Source organism: Scyliorhinus canicula, chromosome 1 (genome assembly GCF_902713615.1).
Source record: "Scyliorhinus canicula chromosome 1, sScyCan1.1, whole genome shotgun sequence".
In the NCBI taxonomy this organism is placed as follows: Eukaryota; Metazoa; Chordata; class Chondrichthyes; order Carcharhiniformes; family Scyliorhinidae; genus Scyliorhinus; species Scyliorhinus canicula.
The window spans coordinates 244,878,028-244,899,730 of record NC_052146.1 but is presented as its reverse complement, the minus strand read 5'-3'; the positions used below and the strand labels follow the sequence as shown (position 1 = coordinate 244,899,730).

General features: G+C 41.8%; 1 protein-coding gene across 50 annotated transcripts in view; it reads right to left on the bottom strand.

Moving 5' to 3' along the window:
• The window catches only part of nrxn1a (neurexin 1a), a 2,342,145-nt gene that overhangs the window by 12,284 nt on the left and 2,308,158 nt on the right, over positions 1-21,703 (bottom strand). For 39 of the 50 annotated variants that reach the window (XM_038810283.1, XM_038810313.1, XM_038810330.1 and 36 more), the window contains one exon: positions 15,284-15,371. In XM_038810283.1, the coding sequence (XP_038666211.1) occupies positions 15,284-15,371 (88 nt within the window). The remainder of the gene's footprint in view (positions 1-15,283; positions 15,372-21,703) is intronic. The other 11 variants (XM_038810497.1, XM_038810476.1, XM_038810339.1 and 8 more) reach the window with 1 other exon arrangement.

Below are 21,703 nucleotides of genomic sequence, written 5' to 3'. Positions count from 1 at the left end.
GAGTGCACCCCCCTGTCCTGTCTGAGGCTGGGCAGAGTAACCTCCTTCCTGCCAGCCTCAGAATTGCGACTAGGTGCGAAGTAGCTCTTTAGTAGCCATTGATTGCCCACTTAAAGATCTCAACTGCGACAAAGGTGGGTGGGCTACCTGAGGCCTTGCTCACCAAGATTTTCTCCCACAAAATTGCAGGCAAGTCGCAGCAGGTGGGAAGGCCTCCTGGGGAATTTTACCTGCCCACCCAACTGCCAACCCACTGGCATGGGCCTGTAGAATTCTGCCAATTGTTTCAGAATGAATGTATTTTATATATATTTAAAAGTAAAACTTTTACAAATTGCTAATCCGGTCTCTAATGTGTTCAATTAGAAAAATAAAGGGCATTTATTCGTTTATCGACTGAAATCAATTTGGAAGGAACGTTACTTCTGAAAGTTGAATTGGCTGATTCAGGCATACCATAGAGTACACAGAAATGTTTGTTCAGGCTTAATGAAGTAAAGAATTAATGGAGGAGATTTATGTGGAATCTAGAGACAGGACCCAAAATAGACCACTTACCACATTGAGGTCATAGTTGCTGGCATTGCCGTAAATTGCAGTCAGCTAACTTCAACATGCAAAAGTGTGGAGGCAGTGTAAATATAGCCTGAAATACTATAATTTCAAGAAAAATCCAATGGGTCTTGAATGTCAAGGAGGGGGGGAAGTGGAAAGTATCTTTGGACCGGGGACTAAAAAATGCCTGGAGTGAGTGAAACAATGAAAAGTAAGGCAGGCTGAAATGCCAATTTCCTTACCATCCTGCGCCCTTTTACTGGCCATCCACCTGAGCACTCCAACTTTAGGAGCATTGAACATACTTTCCTAAGCATGGCTTGGACTTGATATATAGCACATTGGGAGAACATAAAGGACATAAATGCCTTCATTTCAATGAACCTCACACCTGCCTTTCAGTGGGAGCTCATACAACCTGAACAGCAAGTTCACCAAGGTGAGAATGAAGTGGAACTGATTCCTGTTCATTGCAACATTAATGTAGGATGTCGCTGCCTGCCTCGAGAGCATAACAGACAGAACATAGGTGTGGTGCAAATGGGGCACCAGATATTTACATCTGAATGAGATAAGTATGTGAATATGGCAGGTGAACTTTGACTTTTAGGGTCTGACTCTAGAAGAGATGTGCAGTTCTGTTCTCTGTTGAAGAGAATGGGTTCTGTACAAAAACTTCACAGATTTTCATGCTTTCCTTTATCTGGATTTCTTTTTATTCTTGGATGAGGGTGTAGACACTTAAAATTAATTAAAATCTTTACAAATCTTTGAAGATTGCCAAAAGGTTAAGTCAATCTGGATTTGGGAGAAGGGTAAAATAGCTACATTAAATTTCAATGATTCTGCCCAGTTCATTACACTATATATTAATTTTAAGTTGGTTACTTACATATTAGTATGTTTCATTTTACGCAAGTGATGGGCATTCGTGGGGCATTCACTTGAGTCCTCTATATATAGACACAGACTACAATTGTGTTGGTTGGTTTAGGAGATGCATTTTTGTAATGTGTAACCTAGGGCTGGATTTTACCAGCCTTCTAGGAATTGGTGAGGAAGCATGATGGCCCATAAGATGGCAAGTCATGGGAGAGATGAAGTGTCCCTTGCCTTTCTGTTACCATGGCATTTTGCCAGCAAGGGGAATGGAGGAAGGTGAACCTCCCACCCAAAGGCCAACCAAGCCACTTAAGTGGCAATTTAAGGGCCTTTTGTTATCGCTGGCATTTCACCAATGTTAGGTAAGCCCTGTGCCATATGGACATACCAATTGGTGAACATGGCAGCCTCCCTGCTGGCTCTGCAGCGAGCCCTCAATTGCCCACTAAGTGGCACTCCAGTGATAATGGACATCTCCACGGCAACTTCCCTCCTCTGTCATCACTAACACTTCCCCTCTTCCTTGCTGGGGCCATATCTGACAGGCCATGATGTACCCCGGCCCCACTTACTTGGTTGTGAATGTGGTTTGCTCTCGTGGTGTCCTCTTTGCTGTGTGCAGTCCTGCCACTAGTTACTGCTTCCTTGTGCTGCTGGGCTGCCAACCTTCTGGTTCTTGAAGGCGGACGTTCATCCCTTTGGCTGCACAGCTGGAAAATGTAACCCCTCCCGCCCCCCCAATTTCTGGGCCCGTCATTGGTGCCTGGCCACAACCAATAGAATTTTGCCCATTGTAAATAAATATAAAATTGTGTTTAGATTGGCTCTATGTTTATCTTTTGCAAACTGAAGCAATGATTTGTATTCAGAGAACATAGAAAATTGCACCAAGGAAAGAAGAAAGTGGATGCTGAACCAATATATGTGCCGATATTTGGAGGGGTGACCAAAAGATTGGCCAAATTGGTGAAATTTAAGAAGAGCCATTAAGGTGGAGAGGAAGGGAGAGGCAAAGTGTTTCAGAGAAGAATTCTAGGCAATGGGATCATGGGAGCTGAAGGCACATCATTCAATGATGAATCAAATAATTCAGGGGATATTGTAAGCTAAAGAAAGTTTCAGAGATAGGGAAGATACAGGCCATGCAAAGATTTAAACACAAGAGCCCGAATTTTCGTAAAACCGGATGGACTTTGGGCCTGAGCTAAGGCCCAGAACTCGAGTCCTGATTCTGCAAGCCTTACCCCCAAACCAGACACCCACCATTTCCATCAATGGCTGAGTTGCAGTATACACATCCTTGGTCCAAGGAGGCACATACATACAGAAAAGTGCTGCTGCCTTCAAACAGGTACAATTTTTGTAACTGGGGGTGTCCAAAACACAATTTGTGGATTTTATATATTTGAAGAAAAGGTCTAAAGCTGCTAGAGTTATTCAGAAAGGTCGGGTACCCTTTTGGGAGTGGTAAGGTGTCCTTTGGACAGGCCAGAGGCCTCTTTGGGAAAGCTATGATGCCCTTTGGTAGAGGTCAGATGCCCTTTTAGGTTGTTAAGTGCAGACATGAATATGCCTAAAAAGTCAATAAGCTCAGTGGAACAGTCAAGCTGTCGAGTCATTTAAATTCTGAAACTCTTTAAATTTCTGAAAAGAAAACAGCCTGCCGGACTGCTTACAACTTCACTAGCTGACTGTTGACATTGACCTGAGGGTTAGTTTTATACAATTAGTGCTGCTTGGCTGATTGCACAATTTATCATTTGCACAGTGGGGGGCCTGTAAATTCACAGTTTGATTATCACATCCAACTGGCTTTAAAGTCTTTGATGTGGGCAATGAATGCAAATGTTTGTTTTCAAAGAGGATTAAGTATTTGAAGAAAATGTTTGTGTTTATAACGGAGTAAGTACTTGAAATAATTTAAATATATTTAATGTTTTCATGAATGAAAGTGTTTTTTCTAATGTTGGGAGTCTGTAACAGGCATTTGGAAAGGTATTTCGTTTCAACCCTCTTGGCTCCCAATGACTGTCCATGGTGGATACCAGGTAAGTTGGCATGGAGGTGTAAGGACAGAGAGTAGTGGGTGTGAGGCATGCATTGGCACTAAGTTGGAATAGGGGATTATAAAGGGCCATGGTTCTGGGTAGGTATGCATAACTGACATGGAGGTTATTAGGATAAATGGTGGTCTGGTTGGATGTGGCATAGGGAAGGAGGGCAGGATGACACCAGTTAGCACTCATCCCCTGAGAATGAAAATCTGAAGTTCCGGGGCACTTGCTCCTGAGTCGGCTTTGCAGAGTTGGGAATCTTCCCGACTCTCAAATATTCACAGATTTTTTAATGTAATATTTAGTAGCTTAGTTCCTCTTGCACCGTGAATTATATGGTAGTATATGACTCAAAGAGTGAAAGAGAATGACCTTCAATCGGATCAACATCAGGTCCATCTCTCAATTCATCTGTACCATGAAGTACACTGTATAGGAAGTGGATTGAAACTGAAGATTAAGTATTGCTTTGTATGAGCTGACATCATGCAGCAGATAACAATAAATGGCAGATTTATATGATGAAACAAGGAAGTGTTTTTTTACCATGTGATTTGGTGAGCAGTGATACTGGAATTTATAAATCGTGCTTCTAGAATTGTGAATTGAGGAAGTGGTTTAGTCTCCTGAGTTGCAGGTATGGAGAAGAACATTCTCGAGCTGTACCAGTGGGTTTAATTTTCTAGTCTTTCTCCTGTTCCAAATTTGTTTTGCACCAATGAGCTGTATAATTGGACACCTTGATTCGGGCAAAAAATATTAGACCAGGCTGCCATATACCAGGGTTATCTTTTAACAGGTGTTATCTTCAATTACAATTCATTATTGTTTGCCAACACAGGCAAATAATTCAAAATAATATTTAATTCTATAGAATGTTCTTACTCAACAGATTTCCCGAATTTGTGCAAATGTATTGATCCTTTGTAGCTTCGTAATAGAAGGTATGTCCTCACAGAAAGATGTGGGTGTGACACCTCTTCATGCTGTAAGAACTAGGTTACAATAACAATAATAATCTCTGATTAAGTTGAGATCTGAAATGACATGCCAAAGGGCAAACACTTACTGCAAGGAAGACCTTGGATGAATTTATTTCCAGGATTTTTGTAAATTAATATCATACATGATACAATTAAGTTCAGAACTGCAGCAATGGCTTAAAATTTGCCATTTGGTATTATTAAAAAATAGTGTGCTGGATTCTCCGTCGCCCGATGCCTAAATCGTGATCGCCGATCGGGCGGAGAATGGATTCCGATGCCGGAATCGGGCCTGGCGCTGGTTTGACGCCAGTCCGCCATTCTCCATCCCCTCCAAACTGGTGTCATAGTGACGCACGGCACGCGCTGTTGCAATGCCACTGGCGCATCATTAGCCGGCACACCCATGATGCTCCGCCCCGATGGGCCGAGATCCTGACGGCGCGGGCCACGTGTGGTCTGGGATCGGTGGGGGGGCTTCTGCTGGGGCTGGGAGGACTGGTGGGGAGTGGCCAAGGCATGGGCTGTGGGGTCAGACTTGGCGGGTTAGGCTTCAAGCACGGCCGGACCGTTTTACGGCGCGACCGGTGCAGGTCGTCAGCCCTGCGCATGCGCGGCCCAGGACTCTGCCATTCTTCAGCCACTTTCGGCACGATCCCCAGGCATTTCTCGCGGTACCAGTGCGAGCCCCACACCGGCACTGGAATCGGTGAGGATGTTCGCGTTGATTTTCCTGTCCTGAACCTCGCGCAGATTCTCCATTCGCGCCGGCACTTAACCTCAGGAATGGAGAATCCAGCCCAGTAACTTTATAAAGTTGTTCTGTGTCTGAGATGACCAAACTCAATTTTTTTGAAATATCATGAAACCAATTTTCCATTTTGTTGGGAAAGAAGGCGGTTTTGTTCGCAGATCATGGTGACAACTAAAACATATTCTAAATGTGACATTTGAATATACAATTCAATTATAAAACAGAATCTGATCATCCACTCCAATATAGACGTTGTATTAGATGAGTATTTCTCATACACTAAAAGAATAAAAATGTTTTGACAAATATGGATATATTGGATTAATTTATCAATTTTGTACCTATGGAGACAGCCATGGGCATTCTGAATTTACTGGGTTGTGTGGGAAGACAGAGGAAGTACTCAAAGAAACTGAAGTACTCATAGAATCCCAACAATGCTGAAGGAGGCCATTTGGCCCATCGGGTTTGCACCGACCTTCTGAATGAGCACCCCTACCTAGGCCCGTCCCCGTAACCCCACCTGACCTGCGCATCCATGGACACTAAGGGCAATTTTAACACAGCCAATCCACCTAACCTGCACATCTTTGAATTGTGGGAGGAAACCGGAGCACCCAGAGGAAACCCTGCAGACACGGGGAGAACATGCAAACTCCACATAGACAGTCTCCCAAGATGGGAATTTAACCTGTGTCCCTGGCATTGTGAGGCAGCAGTGATAACCACAATGTGACTCTCACAGCTGGTAGCACAATGGTTAGCAATGTTGCTTCACAGTGCCACGGTCCCAGGTCCAATTCCCACTTGGGTCACTGTCTGTCGGAGACTGCACGTTCTCCCTGTGTCTGTGTGGGTTTCCTCCGGGTGCTCCGGTTTCGTCCCACAATTCCCGAAAGACATGCTAGTTAGGTGAATTGGACATTCTGAATTCTCCCTCAGTGTACCCGAACAGGCACTGGACTGTGGCAACTAGGGGATTTTCACAATAACTTAATTGAAGTGTTAATATAAGCCTACTTGTGACAATAATAAAGATTAAAAATGAAAGATGTGCAGGGTAGGTGAATTGGCCACGCTAAATTGCACCTTAATTGGAAATAAAAGAATTGGGTCGTCTAATTTTTTTAAAAATGTTTTAAAAGCAGTGCTAACCATGGTGCCACTCCTGAAAGGTTTCAGAGAAGGTCTTCACAATTATGCTGAACAGGATCAAGAATAACAAGACACCAGACCAATATGTACTTCATACAAATGTTTATCACCACAGGTGAATTGGACTGCATGACACTTAACTGAAACTTTATCCTTTAAAATAGAACAATAACAAAGCCAGCAGGGCAAATATAAAACTAGGTTGATGCCATCTGCAAAGCAATTTAATGGAACTAAAAGGTAGAGCTAACAGTTTTACAACATAATGTAGCTCGTGTCTGTTATACAATTAGACTCTGTTTAATTAGTTTTCAAAAACACTGAATTAGACTAATTAATATATCCAGAATGAGTCAGACATATTATAATTTTACAAATTACTGGTTGCAGGCTGAATATGTTAATGATGGGATGTTACATTGCAGGATTTCATTAGAGGAAGAAGTATTTTTAGCCCATTGTATTTCCCCCCACGGATGAAAGAATAGTTTAAGAGGGCATTGAGAAAGGTCCCTTATTCAGCGTTACAGCATTATCATGTGGACATGTTGCATCAAGTATTTGAGATGGAAATAATCGATTTTTTACTGATGAACAAAAAACCTTATTGTTATACTCAAATATAGGAAAAGGAAGAGGGCAGATTACTGGTGAGCCGAATGATAATTTGCTGGATATAGCATGTTGATTTTGGGAATAATACTTCCTTTGGTAGATGATACACTGGACTCTATTCATTTTGTTTTATTAAATGACTATCTGGAGTTTGTGATCTTGTTTGAATAACTGCACACAGCTACACTGGCTTAACCAGTTTTGTCACATGCTTATATCACTGTCACTTTATATTCTGTGTTGTTTAATTTGAAAGCAATACATTAACATTTTGAAATAGCTGAAGCAAAACTTTTAATATTTGAACAAACTTCAGCTTGAAAGGAAAGATTCATTAAGTTATATTTCAGACGGCTCATATCAGTCAACTTGAAATGCTACAATTGTTGTATCCAGTTGCAACAATGAAAAAAATGTATTTCAATTACTCCATTTTGTTAATACCTCACAGGAAAGTTTCTGTTTGTGTGGCACTGCAACAGTCTGAATCTAAGGTCTGCGGCCAATCAGCTATCTAAGTAAAATGAAAGCATTGCTGGGAGACAAGCCAGCGCTCTGTGTGAATTTTAAATATGATAGTCTCTGTCATCTAAGAATTTATCATTTCATTTCAAACAGCTAGCAGCTGCAGAAATTACTTTCAGACAGATTTGCAGTGCAGTCTAGAATGGAACATCCTCCCATCATGAGATACCGCAACTCATTTTAAGGTGGCAGAAAAAAACAGTGATCTGATACATCAGTGATGTTGACGTTAGCGGGCAGTCTGAGATGGTTGCACATCAGTCCTTCCATTTTATCCATCAGTGCTTTGAAACTCAGTTAGAATGGAATAAATTCAAAATGAAACATTTGGTTATGGCTAGCTTTAACCAGACTAAAACTATTGTACAAATGCTGCAAGCATTTTTTTTTCAAAGTATATCTTTTCTGCTTTTGGAAGATTTCTTCGTTTGAGTTGTCGAGTTCATTGCTGTTATACGTATCAAGTTTAATTAAAGTATTTTTAAAAAATTATTATTTCCTTAATGAAGTCATTAATCCAACTATTTTTATATGTTATTAAAGAATTTTTAAAATACTGGTAACGCTGTGGGTTTAAATGTGTATTTACATTAACTAATGTAGACAACTAGGTGTTAGAATCTGTATGCCACAGGACACACAACTCCAGAACATGGCATCATAGATTCATAAAAACGTGGGTCTACACACCTGTCTTTGGGACAAGGCTGATGAATATGCAAGCAAATAAAGCCAGTTCCCCATATTTTCCCTCTGGCTCTCAGCTTTTATAACACAGTTCAGTGCACTTACAAACACTAACTCCTGATTTACTATCAATAAAAGAGAAGCAAAATGGCGCAGTGAAGCTCCTCTCCCAATAGAGGAGACAGACAAAGCACAAAACAACAAGAAAACTGAGGCCACCAGCTACTTCAACAAGTTGTTCCACCCCTCCCATGAATTTTGTTGATTTGCACAAAATCAACATGCCTTATCAGGTCACACTAAAATACATGCAATGCCAATTAATAAATATTTATAGACACCTACACTGATGGTCAGACAAAACTCTGCACATTAGATGCTGTTATTGGCTGGTTGGATCAAGGTTATTACTTCCCCAGCATTTAGCTTGAAAAAGGTGGGGGGAGCACAGGGAGTTGATTGGGTATTTGAGTTGGTGTAATACCCATCACTGTGGCACTTTAGGAGGGGCGGGAATGTTGCGACCTGCCAGTTCATGTTATCCCAGGCTCCTTTCAGCTATATTTTATAGACAGTTAAATTTTAGAGACAGCAGCATGCAGCTGACACATGGGTTGTATACCTCCAGCTGCAGACATAACAGGCTGTCAATGCTGAGTGACTGTTGATGTAATCTGCTCTGAATTCATGAAAATGGATGTGCGCTACTGTTCTGTAATCTTATTGGGAAGAGCTTGCTTTTACTTTGACATCATATTTTTAGAGTTTTCGATTAAATACTAACTTTCCAAGCTGTTCGTTCACCTACAGTATCCCGTAACAAAAACAAAACAATGCTGCAAGTCAGGCAGCATCAGTGGACACACAAACAGGTTCAGGTTTCGGGTACAGATCCTTCTGTTCTTTCCATAGATACTTCCTGACCTGCTAACAGTTTTTAGCATTATTTTTGTTTATGATTTTCAGCACCTGCACTTTTTTATTCTTTAGATTTCTCTCCAATTGTATGGTGCAAAGTCTCAGATCATATGCAAGTAAGTGTACAACCAGAATATTTGCCCACCATTTTTAAAATTTATGCAAAGGAAATTTTAAATTTGATGTGTGAATACAAACAAAAGAAAACTTATCTCACAATTAATACAACTGAATCATTTAAAATAAATGGGATGGGGTTAGCAATGTGGTGATATAGCACATTACAACTTACAATGCATTCTCCAGATCAGTCTGTGGGAGTTGTATGTGTGCCTAAAAACCTGTTAACTCTGCAAGATTAGTGAAGTACATCCCGACAATTTTATAATTAACATTGCATCATAGTGTGACACACTCCAAGAATCTGTATTGGCAATATTTTCAAAAGTGAAGGTTATGGGACAGTGGAATTGGTGAAACAGAGATTGATTGGTGAAGTGGTAGGTCTGAGCCACATTTAGACTATGTTTACATTAGATCAATGTGGTGTAGACACCTACTGCATGTCCCCAGTTGTTTGTCGTCAAAACAGAATTAAATTTTGTTGAAATGCCCACGGATGATATGCCTCCACCATTGACCCTCAGCAAGATCCTCGGGGGATAGAGGAGGATGGTTTGCAATCGGGGGTGACAGGCATTTGCAAGTGGGTGGAGGCAGCTAGGTCAGGGAGATATTTGAGCAGAGTCTGACTGTAGTGATTGGGACTGCCATGGAGCCAGGGAGCAGCAAGCAATCCTTAAACAATTGGTGGTTAGGCCACATGGACACTACACTTCAGTTGTGGTAAGGGTTCCTGAAATACACGCAGTCTAATCCTGTTACAGATAATGGCCCTGGACAACTATATGTCAGTCTTTATCAATAAAGCAAATGGCACACTTCCAACATGGAAACACTTTTATGATGGCATGTAAATGATTGAAATAGATGTCAAGATGACTGCAAGCATATTTACGAGGATATGGAAAAAGGGAGAGTTATAGCATGTATGCACAAAGAACAATAAATGACCATTTTAACATTGAAACGATGACAGCAAGTCGAGGATTAGGCCCAATGTTATTGCATCTATCTACATGTATTAAGTAGGGCCACTGGGTCATTGTCTGCACTTGACAAGCAGAAGTGACGATAACGTGACAAAGACTGATGCAGAAGGAGAAAGTGAAATGGAGCTATGCTGCTACAAGCTGAGATGAAATGGTTAGTAAACATTTCTCAAAATCACAACAAATATTTTGTTTTTGACAGGCAAGCAATTAGCGTCAGAGGTTTGGAATCTGCGTTTTTGCAAATTCCTGAAACTGTGACACAAAGGGATGCGGCACTGAATAAGATTGCATTTTGTGCTGTGGTTTTCATTGTGTCTTTATCTTACAGTTGTGTCACTTGACATTTTTTCTCTTGCTTTAGATTATTCGATAATTGTTTTATTTTTCAAGGTTGTACTCTGGATCCATCATATGGGCTGACATACATTGTTACAGTGCCTTGATTGGTCTGTGTGCAATAAAAGGTAACTTAATGAGTCAATTTATTGCTTCTTACAGTTTTAAAAATGACCGCGTCCCCCAATTCAATTTTGTTGCTCCTATCTTTGACCTCCTTTCCTGATGGATTAATTCCTGTATGATTTCAATTACTAGTTGCTCTGCAGCTTTTGCTTCTAATAGCTAATTTTCAGATTTGAATTAGATTGTTGAGACAAGGTTTTGCATTTTGGGTCAGGAACCCATCATTAGGGTGAAGTGGGAAACCTAGTTTTGCCTTCATTGGCCAATTAGTGGCCAAAAGGCATACTCGCCATCAGGAAAAGGATGGTGGACTGCTGTCAAAGATGGAAGGCATATCGAAGGCCCCCTGGCATGGAAGGGGGGGAGACTTCCATCGCGAAATAACTCCTCAGCAAACTGTAACAAAATCCAAAATACCAATTACTACAGATGTTGAGCCACCATAGAGGAAATCCCCAACTGGAAGACCTGTAGCTGCAGTTGTGGTCAGTATCGAAGGACCTCAGAACCTACCAGGAGCACTAACCCTTTTAGGGTTGACCGGAAAATTTCAGTCACCTTTTTATAATTGACCTAATTTGGCCTTTTGCTGACCTGAATTGGCTACCCGCTGCTTGCAGGCAGTAGCCCTTCCATCTTCAGTATGGCCTCCAAATGAATGGCCTAGGGGAGGGCTGGTGCTGACAAACTGGCATGCCAGCCGACAGCACAAAAATTCACATCTGTTCACCGCTGTCCTTCGCCCCACTACCAGGATGAAAATACTGCCTTATTAGATCATGTGAACATTATTCTCCCCCTCACCTGCATTTACCAGCAACTACCACAAGATAGCCATCAGAGTGTAAACATTGGTTGGTTTTCCTTCCTCATTATGTCCAAGATTGAAGCCTAGTTAATTGAAACTTTTATAGGGTTGTAGTAACAGCAGACTTTTTAAAGAAAGTTATGAAGCGCTTTTCAAAAACTTTTGTCATTTTTACTACAGGGTTTGGTGGTTTGGTGCATACTGGGTGAATGGGCATGGATGTGCTTTGACTTGCCATAGACGCTATGAGGGCCAATTGGGGCTGTGCATAGATTTGAATGGTTGGGGGACAATTGGGGGTGGGTGGAGGGGCATGGATAAGTATGGAGAATATGAAGACCAGTGGAGGGAAGCATGGGTAAGGCCTTTCGAATTTATCTTTCAGAAGGTTTCTGAGTCCAGACTATGGTTCATAATACCTCTGAGGGACCGTGAACCAGAGGTCCATAAGAAGTTGACCCAATTCCACAAACATTGCAGGGGACTGGGAAATGCCTACAACCGCAATGGGACTGGTCAGGGTGTGAGTGTAGGGTACCGGCAATGAGCCAAAATATATCAGCTCACCTTTTTATGTTAAATTCCATCTGTCACTTGTCTGCCATTCTGCTTGCCCATCACCTTTTGCAATTGATTTGAACCATCCTCATTGTTTTCCATATCTTTAAGCTTGATAGCCTGAGCAAATTTTAAATTTCATTCTGTATTCCAATATTCAAATATTTACATAGGTAAATATTGCTGAAGAAAGAGGCAATTTTTGTTGAAGCTTTTCATTTTGCACTAATCAGGATATTTTGTAAGAATACAAATCCAAGGCATGAAAAAAGTCTATTTTTCCAGCAATACTTAAGTCCTGTATTACCAAATGACTATATGTAAATAGATTTTAATATAGACTCCATGGACTTTTTAAAAAGGCAGACAGGACCTGATTCCAGATTCCCGCCCAAATTCCTGGTGCCACCCCTGTGGATGAAGGGTGTGGAGATACAATATAGATTGAATGGCATGTTTCTAAAGAATGTGGAGGATCAGAGCATCTTGAGGTCCGTATGCAAATTCTTGATGTTGAGAGTAGTTAGCAAAGCATCTGGGATTTTGGGCTTCACAAATAAAAGGTATTGAGTACAAAAGCAAGAAAGTTATGCGGAACCTTTCTAAAACTTTGGTTAAGCCACAACAAGAGTTTTCCGTCCCGTTCTTGTAACCACACTTCAGGAAGGATGTGGGAGTTCTTGAGGTGACCCAGAGAGGATTTTCCAGAATAGTTCCAAGTATGAGGGATTTTAGTCAGAAGGTTTGGTTGGAGCAACTAGGAATTTTCCTTCTTGGAGCAAAGGAGATTGTGGGGTGATGAATGACCGGTATACAAGATTTAGACAAGTTTAGATAATGTAGGGTGGGATTTTCCGGCCTTTCCCACTGGCGAAACGTTCCGGTCCCGCTAATGACGAACCCCTGTGGCAGGTTCCCTGGCAGCGAGCCATGGAAAACTCCATAGGCATCGGCAGACTGGGAGATCCCACCAGCGGCCAATGGCAAGCCACCTTCGGAAAACATGCCAATGGGGGCTGGAAAACCACCCAAAGAAAAGCTGTTCCCGTTAGTCGATGGTACAAGGGCTAGGGAACACAAATTTATGGATTTGGGCAAGCAAGAAATGCATGATTGAAGTGAGGAAGAACATTTTTATGCACCGAGTGCTAATTACCTGAAACCCTCTGCCTCTGAGGGTGATGGAAGCAGAGACGGATAATGATTTCAAAAGGAAATCAGATGAGCTCTTGAGAAAGATAAATTTGCAAGTCCACGGAGATCGAGTGAGGAAATTGGAATGACAGGACTGCTTGACAAGGAACTGGCATGAACCCAATGGTTGAATGGCCTCCTTCTGTGCCCTAATGTTTGCATAAAGCAGTGACAAATAATAGTAGTCTTGGGGGCAGTGATAGTGAATCGACAGCCCATTTTACACCCTGCCCACTATTCATTTATATTCAAATTGAAGTAAGTGTTGGACATGGTATATAAAGGGTTGCTGGTTACCCATAGTTTGCTATTCCCAACACAAACTTTATCCCAACAGTCTTATTTGTTCCATTTATTTCCAACCAAGCTCACAAAGCTGAAAAAAAATGACATTCATGGTTGTCTAATGACACAGTAGATTGTGCCAATGCTAAGTCACAGGGTGATAGGATACAGCTCCTTGACCCTTGAAGTAATTGCCCAATCTCAGCTGAGGGTAGTTAAGTGCTTTCCTGTGGAGAAAATCTACTGCTCATGGGTACAGGTGCAAACTTTATGGAATCATGATTAAAAGTGGCATTGGGATAGGCAAAAGGAATGTAAGTGCATGCCTAACTATTTGGCTGTGAAATTAAGCATGCTACGAGAGTTGGGCAAACTAAGTGTTGGCACTTTTTAAAAAGGGCATTTTTAAAAGGGCATCTTTGGGAGAATGTAGCAGGTTAAAGGATGTGAACAATAATTTAGACTGATAGGAAAATGTCCTCTTTGCTGCAGATTTAATGTGACAGTGTGATTGTGTCCCTGACAGATCAGCCCAAGGGACCAGAAGATTTGACATGTTTGCTGAAAACTTTCTACTGAGTGACTATAAATCACTCAATGAAGGTCAAGCAGCAATGGAAATGTCCCCAGTTACAGATTTACATAAATATATACAGAAAGTATACAGTAATCTCTACACTGACCTGTGTTTCTAATCAAATATGCACTAAGAGCAATGGGAAAGTTTGTTGCTGTTACTGTCTGCTTTGGCCACGCAAAGTGCATGGTATGTTCGCTCATTTTTAATTGTTGATGTGTGAACCTGTCTGAATGTGGGGAGTAAGCCCAGTCTGTTGATGCATCTCAATATGTGTGTGGACACAAAATGGGTCCTTAGACATATCTTTGAACGTTTGAATGCATTTGTATATCTGCTTAAAAGGTAACGGTTTGTCTGAATGCTTGTATAAGTCTCAGAATGTCTACATATATGCTTGACGCTCAAGATATGTGTATTTGAATGTATTGAGTTATGTATTCCAACTCTATTCATGAATATAACGATGTGTTTATGCCTACCCATCCCTGAATGTTACATAGCTGTGTGTTTGAATATATTAACATACATTTGGCTGTGACACCAATATTCCCAGCTGGAAAGGAGATGATTGGTTAATAACCTGTCAATCAGTCCTGGAGACTGCACTGCTGAAAGTAATTAGGATTGATTTTGCATGCCTAATCCGTATGCAAGTGCACTCCACTCACTGTAATTTTCGAGAGAAAAAATCAATTTAACCATCACTCAATCACTCAATTTTACTGAAGAGCGAACTCTGCCTTTGTTGTGAGAAGTGGCTGCAGTTTTAGTCAAAAGTTTTTGTTTGCTATTTCATCGAAACTCCCTTCAAATAGTCCCTGTAGATTGTTTGCTGTAATGTGCCATTTAAACAAGCGCCGCTTGCAAAGTAAATAGACATTTAAATCCACCATGTTGAGCTCTACCTCCAACTCATGGGCTCAGAAAGCGATGCCATAGGTGCTGGATCAGCTTGATTGACTGAAGGAGCCACATTACTGTCTTCACTTTAGGACATCACTCAGTCAGCCCTTCAGCTGCCTACGTAACATCTAATGACCAACAACAAATCCTTTAATACCTTCAGTGACCAAATAATGAAACCCCTTCCATATGTAACATGCAAACATAAAATCACGAAAACACCAAGAAAGGGTAATAAAAATGGACTCACCTAACCCACCTGAGCTTGGCTCACATTCATCAATGTCCTCATCATCGCTAGGACATTCAGCAGAGGCGACCAATATATCATCTGTGCTCTATGGTTAAAAAAGAACGCTAAAAGTTAGTGTCTATTCATTTTAAACATTAACACTTACTTAAAATATTATAGAAGTTTGAAAAGCAAATAAAATACCACTATCAATATTTGAGAGATGTTTAGATATTTGTGTTGTGATTTATATTGCAAATATTATAATATCCACACTTCAGCATAAATTATGTTCTTAATCAAGTGTTTTATTTGAATTGAAGTCAAACAATGAATTCCCAGTTTGTTGGCAACTGCTGCTGTAATTGCTCAGAACCTCAGAAAACATTTCTGTGCAACAAACCATTGTCTGTACTGTTGTTTTCTAAATTGAGAGAATGATAAACACAAAAAGAACATTGCCGAAGTCTTTCAGACAAGGGTATTGTGAAGAGATGGGAAAATAATTTTTGAGACTGGCAGGTCAGATAGCGATTAGGAAGTAGAACGTATGACTTGTTTTCCAACACAGGGAGATTTAAGCACTGCAGCGATTACCAACACCAAACTCGGGATATGTAACTCAGTTTCAATGGGAATTGTAGAAAACTAGTCCACTTTCTGTGAAGTAAAATGAGGTTTACAGTAAGGATCAAACGTTTCCAAGTAACTCAGCTTTTAATGAACAGTGTTTCGTGTAAGATGTAAACCCAAACTGCTTATTGTATGTGATCAGTTAGCCATGTGTGGTGCAAACAACTATCTGGAACAACAGCTGGATTCAAGAATTCCATTCATTTTCCAAATGTTTGTTTCATGTAAAGAAAAATGTTGAATAATTGCACCAGTTGTTGACGAAGGAGACACAACACGGCTTCTTTGCATCAGGATGAGCTAATACTGCAAAATTACATTTTTACTGATTGTGTCAACGATATTCTACACGCAGGGAAAATAATTCAATTCATGCTGAGAATTAGCAGTGCAAAGTATTCCATGCTGAGGCTTACCCAATGAATAATAACAATAATAATCTTTATTGTCACAAGTAGGCTTACATTAACACTGCAAAGTGGTTACTGTGAAAATCCCCTAGCCGCCACATTCCGGCACCTGTTAGGGTATACTGAGGGAGAATTCAGAATGTCCAATTCTTATAATATAATAATAATCTTTATTGTCACAAGTGGGCTTACATTAACATGATGTTACTGAGAAAGGTCCCTAGTGGCTATATTCCGGTGACTGTTCGGGTACACTGAGGGAGAATTCAGAATGTCCAAATTACCTGAAAGCGCATCTTTCGGGTCTTGTGGGAGGAAACTGGAGCACCCGGAGGAAGCCCACACAGACACAAGGAGAACATGCAGACTCAGCACAGACAGTGACCCAAGCCTGGAATCGAACCTGGGATCCTAGCACTGTGAAGCAACAGTGCTAACCACTGTGCTACTGTGCCACCCATAAAATAGAGCTTTGGTGATTCTTTTTCTCAACTAATACATACGAACATGCATATTAGGAGTATGAGTCAGCTCTTTGGCTCCACAAGCCTATTCCGCCATTTAACAAGTTCATGACTTATCTGCTTGTGGCCTCAACTCGACTTTGTACCCTTAATGCAGAACGCACCACCATGGGATTATGGTAGATCAGTGTTCAAAAAAGTATCAGTGTACAAATTAACAGGATTCACCTGAGATTATCTACAGGAAAAGGATTGGAACCTGTAAGCTTCTAGTGGACTCTGTACAATTATTTTTATTTTCATATTTATTAGATCTGTAATCTATCCAGAAATGCTGTGGGCTCCAAAGTGATGGAAAAGACACCAATGCTGAATCAAAGATGTATTCCACCGAAAAATAAATGTCAGATCGTCAACACTCGAATGTCTTTCAGCTATTTCTAAATCATCACTGCTGCAAATTGTACTTTGGCACTTCAGGTATTTCCCCTGGAAACACAGTGATGGGTACATCAGAAGATTAATTTTGAACAAATCCATGTCCCACTTCAATTTCAGTCTCACTCCTCGCCCAGGAAGTATCAAGGTCTATAATTCCAGGGTGATTTATGCTGTCAGTTTTTGTGGATCAAGTCAGCTTTGTTTTGAATTTGTTAGAAAGCTTTCGCTAGATTTTTAGATTGACATGCACGTATTGGATAGATGCAAGTTATTATCTTCTATTTATTGCGAAATTGGAGTACATACTAAAGCTGAAAGTATGAAGAATATATTTATTATTTTGCTACAAATATCAAACTTATCATTTGCTGTTACAGTGATGGGTCGGAGAGGTTTGAATCAATTGTCAGTTAGTTGTAATTAAAAAAAATTAATTTAGGGGATATGGGCGTCGCTGGCTGGGGCAGCGTTTATTGCTCATCCGGCTTGCTCCGCCATTTTAGAGGACACTTAAAAGTCAACCACTTTGCTGTGGATCTGGTATCACAAGTAGGGCAGACTGGGTGATATTAGTTATTAAAGTGCAGGGTGGAATGGGGAGGGTTCAGGAAGAGGAAGAATACGTTACAATTTATTCTGATATACGGATGTCTTTCTTTACTCACAATTTTTGTGCATCGGCTTCAGAGAAAACAAACTTTAGATCTGCCAAGAAAAGGCCCCAGTTGAAATGAATCAGACTCAATGGGCTCTGTTCCTTATGTCTGCTTTTTAATGAATACAGCAATTATTCTAGTATACACAGGGCGCAATCTAAACAAAACATAATCCGTTCTGTGCAGGATTAGCGGGGTCGTTTCCGGCACTTGTAATGGACCCGCTATCTAGCTGCACTCTATCTTGTTTCCATGGGCCAGCAAGGAATGCCCTCCGAGGCCGCACTAAGCATCATTTCCTGCACTGAGGAACTCCGAAGAGTAGAGCTCCTCAGTGCATGAAGAGATCTGGACGTCATTTTTAAATGGTGCCTTGATCTCTCAAATCCCCAATGCAACACCCGGACCCCCACAATGCCCTATCTCAAATAGACAGTACACCCCCAGGCCCAATCCCCAGCATAGGCACAATGCCAGCTTGGCACCTTTGCACTGCCATCCTGGCACCCTGGTGGTGCCCATCTGGACATCTTGGCAGTGACAGGCTGGCACCTGGCCTGGAGGCTGCCCTCCAGGTACAGTTCCGCCTGGTCCCCATTTGTGGAGACCAGTGCTGAACGGCGCCCGGCTGGGATCTCCTCGGTGAGGCTGATAGATGCCAGTTGGCCGATCGATCCAGCGTCAGCATGGCTAAGTGGGTTCCTAAACTCACTTACACATGAGAGACAGACCACAAAATCTGGTTAGATCTTGCAAGGTGTAACAGACATTGGGAATTCCAGGGGAGGCCGGTATATTGCACCCATTGACTCTGACGTAATGGACCTTTCATTTATTCATTCTTAGGATGTGGGTGTCTCTGGCTGGGCCAGCATTCATTGCCATCCCAATTGCCCTTCAACTGAATGGTTTGCTAGGCCATTTCAGAGGATGTTTAAGAATCATCCACATTGCTGTGGAACTGTAGTGACATGAAGGCCAGACCAGATTCAATGAAGAGTGCAGAGAGCATGCCAGGAGCAGCGCCAGGCATACCAAAATATGAGGTGTCAACCTGGCGAAGCTACAACGCAGGACTACTTGCCTGCCAAACATCATAAGCAGCAAATAATAGAGAGACCAAAGTGTTTCCAGAACAAACGCACCAGATCTAACTCTGCAGTCTTGCACATCCAGCCATGAATGGTGATAGACAAACTTAAACAACTCCCTGGAGGATGAGGCTCCACAATTATCGCCATCCTCGATGATGGAGGAACCAAGCACCATCTGTGCAAAAGGCAAGGCTGAGGCATTCGCAACAATCTTCAGCCAGAAGTGCCGAGTGGATGATCCATCACGATCGCCTCCAGAGGTCCCCAGCATCACAGACGTCGGTCTTCAGCCAGTACGATTCACTCCATGTGATATCAAGAACCAGCTAAAGGCACTGGATACTGCAAAGGCTATGGGCCCTGAAAATATTCAGACAATAGTACTGAAAACATGTATTCTAGAACTTGCCGCACCCCGAGCTAAGCTGTTCAGTACAGCTATTTTTTTTTTTTAATAAATTTAGATTACCCAATTATTTTTTCCAATTAAGGGGCAATTTAGTGTGGCCAATCCACCTACTCTGCACATTTTTGGGTTGTGGGGGCGAAACCCACGCAGACACGGGGAGAATGTGAAAACTCCACACGGACAGTGTCCCAGAGCCGGGATCGAACCTGGGACCTCAGCGCCGTAAGGCAGCTGTGCTAACCACTAGGCCACCATGCTGCCCCTGTTCAGTACAGCTATAACACTGGTATCCACCCGGAAAAGTGGAAAATTGTCCATATGTGTCCTGTACACAAGAAACAGGACAAACCCAACCCAGCCAAGTATCAGTCTACTCTCCATCGTCATCAAAGTGATGAAAGGAGTCATTAACAGTGCTATCAAGCGGCACTTACTCAGCAATAACCTGCTCATGGACACTCAGTTTGGGTTCTGCCAGGGTAACTCAGCTCCTTACCTCATTACAGCCTTGGGTCAAACATGGACAAAAAAGCTGAATGCCAGAGGTGATATGAGAGTGACTGCTCTTGACATCAAGGCAGCATTTGACTGAGTATGGCATCAAGGATCCCTCGCAAAACTGGAGTCAATGGGAATCAGAGGAAAACTCTCCACTGGTTGGATTCATACCTGGCACAAAGGAAGATGGTTGTCATGGTTGGAGGTCAATCATCTCAGCTCCAGGACATCACTGCAGTAATTCCTCAGGGTAGTGTCCTAGGCCCAACCATCTTCTGCCGCTTCATCAGTGACCTCCCTTCCATCATAAGGTTAGAAGTGGAGATGTTCGTAGTCGAAGGCACGATGTTCAGCACCATTTGCAACTCCTTAGAATCAGTTCATATCCAAATGCAGCAAGACCTGGACTACAGTCAGGCTTGGGCTGACAAGTAGCAATTTACATTTGTGCCACACAAGTGCCAGACAATGACCATGTCCTCCAAGAGAGGACCTAGTTTTGGACTATGTCTTTAAATTTATGTTAAAATGGGCAGATCATGTAACTGGCTTAGTCAAAGGACCAGCTGAGCAAGGTGTGAATCTCTCACAGTTGGGAAGAAAGAATAAGGGTAACTTGGCGAACAGAAAATAAACTTGCTGGCTCCCAAGCTTTTAGTGCAGAAGTAAAGAAAGGGATGAAGGAAAAGAACAACAGTGGAATGGTCAGCAGAGAGAAGAAGCTGCAGATTCTTTGTGAGCTAGTGAAGTTGGATGTGGAAGGAGATGGTCTAGACAAAAAGACACATTCTGCCGCCATTTATGGAATCCAGGAGATTCGACCTGGTGTGGCCCGGATGGGGAGAAGAATCATCTGAGTGGGCTTTACTGATGGCAGTGGATTGGGAAACCCTTGGAAAACTGAGGAATTATCTTCAGAGGGAAAATACTGGATAAACACAGCAGGTCTGGCAACATCTGTGAGTGAGGAACAGGGTGACCGTTTCATGACCACTTGATCCTTCTACAGAAGGGTCTGCAGAAGGGTCATGTTGACTTGAAGCATTAACTCTGTTTCTATCTCCACTGATGCTGCCAGACCTGCTGAGTTTATTCAGCTTTTTTGGTTTTTATTCTGATTTCCAGCATCGGCAGTACTTTGCTTTTCTTTAAGTATGTTCAGGGCGACATGGTAGCACAAGGTTAGCACTGTTGCTTCACAGCGCCAGCGTCACAGGTTTGATTCCAGGCTTGGGTCACTGTCTGTGCGGAGCCTGCGCGTTCCCCATGTTTGCGTGGATTTCCTCCGGGTGCGCCAGTTTCCTCCCACAAGTCCCAAAAGATGTGCTGTCAGGTCATTTGGACATTCTGAATTCTCCCTCAGCGTACCCGAACAGGCGCCTGAGTGTGGCGACTAGGGATATTTGCAGTAACTTCATTGCAGTGTTAATTTGAGAGTACTTGTGACAATAATAAAAATTAAGTTACTACCTCGATGAAATGAGGGGGAAACATGAATCCATTGGATGGTGCAAGTGATATGATTCTGTAGAGAATAAGATGTAGGAAAAGCATAAACTGGAAACAATATTTTCAGCAGTTTGAAGTATATATTGCCCAGAAAAATAGTGTTTAGGTAGTAGCGTTTTCAGCCATTTGTCACAGTAAAATCTTAAAACATGAAATATCGTTGTCTCATTCTTTTCAGCTATTAACTGGAAGGTTGAATTTCTTTTTAAACGCGATCAATCTCTAAAGGGATTCATAACATTGTGCTGAGCCCATCTTTCCAGTGTGCATAAAATTTAACACATAAAAATGGAGAGGAAAAAAGCTCAACATCCTATTGCATAT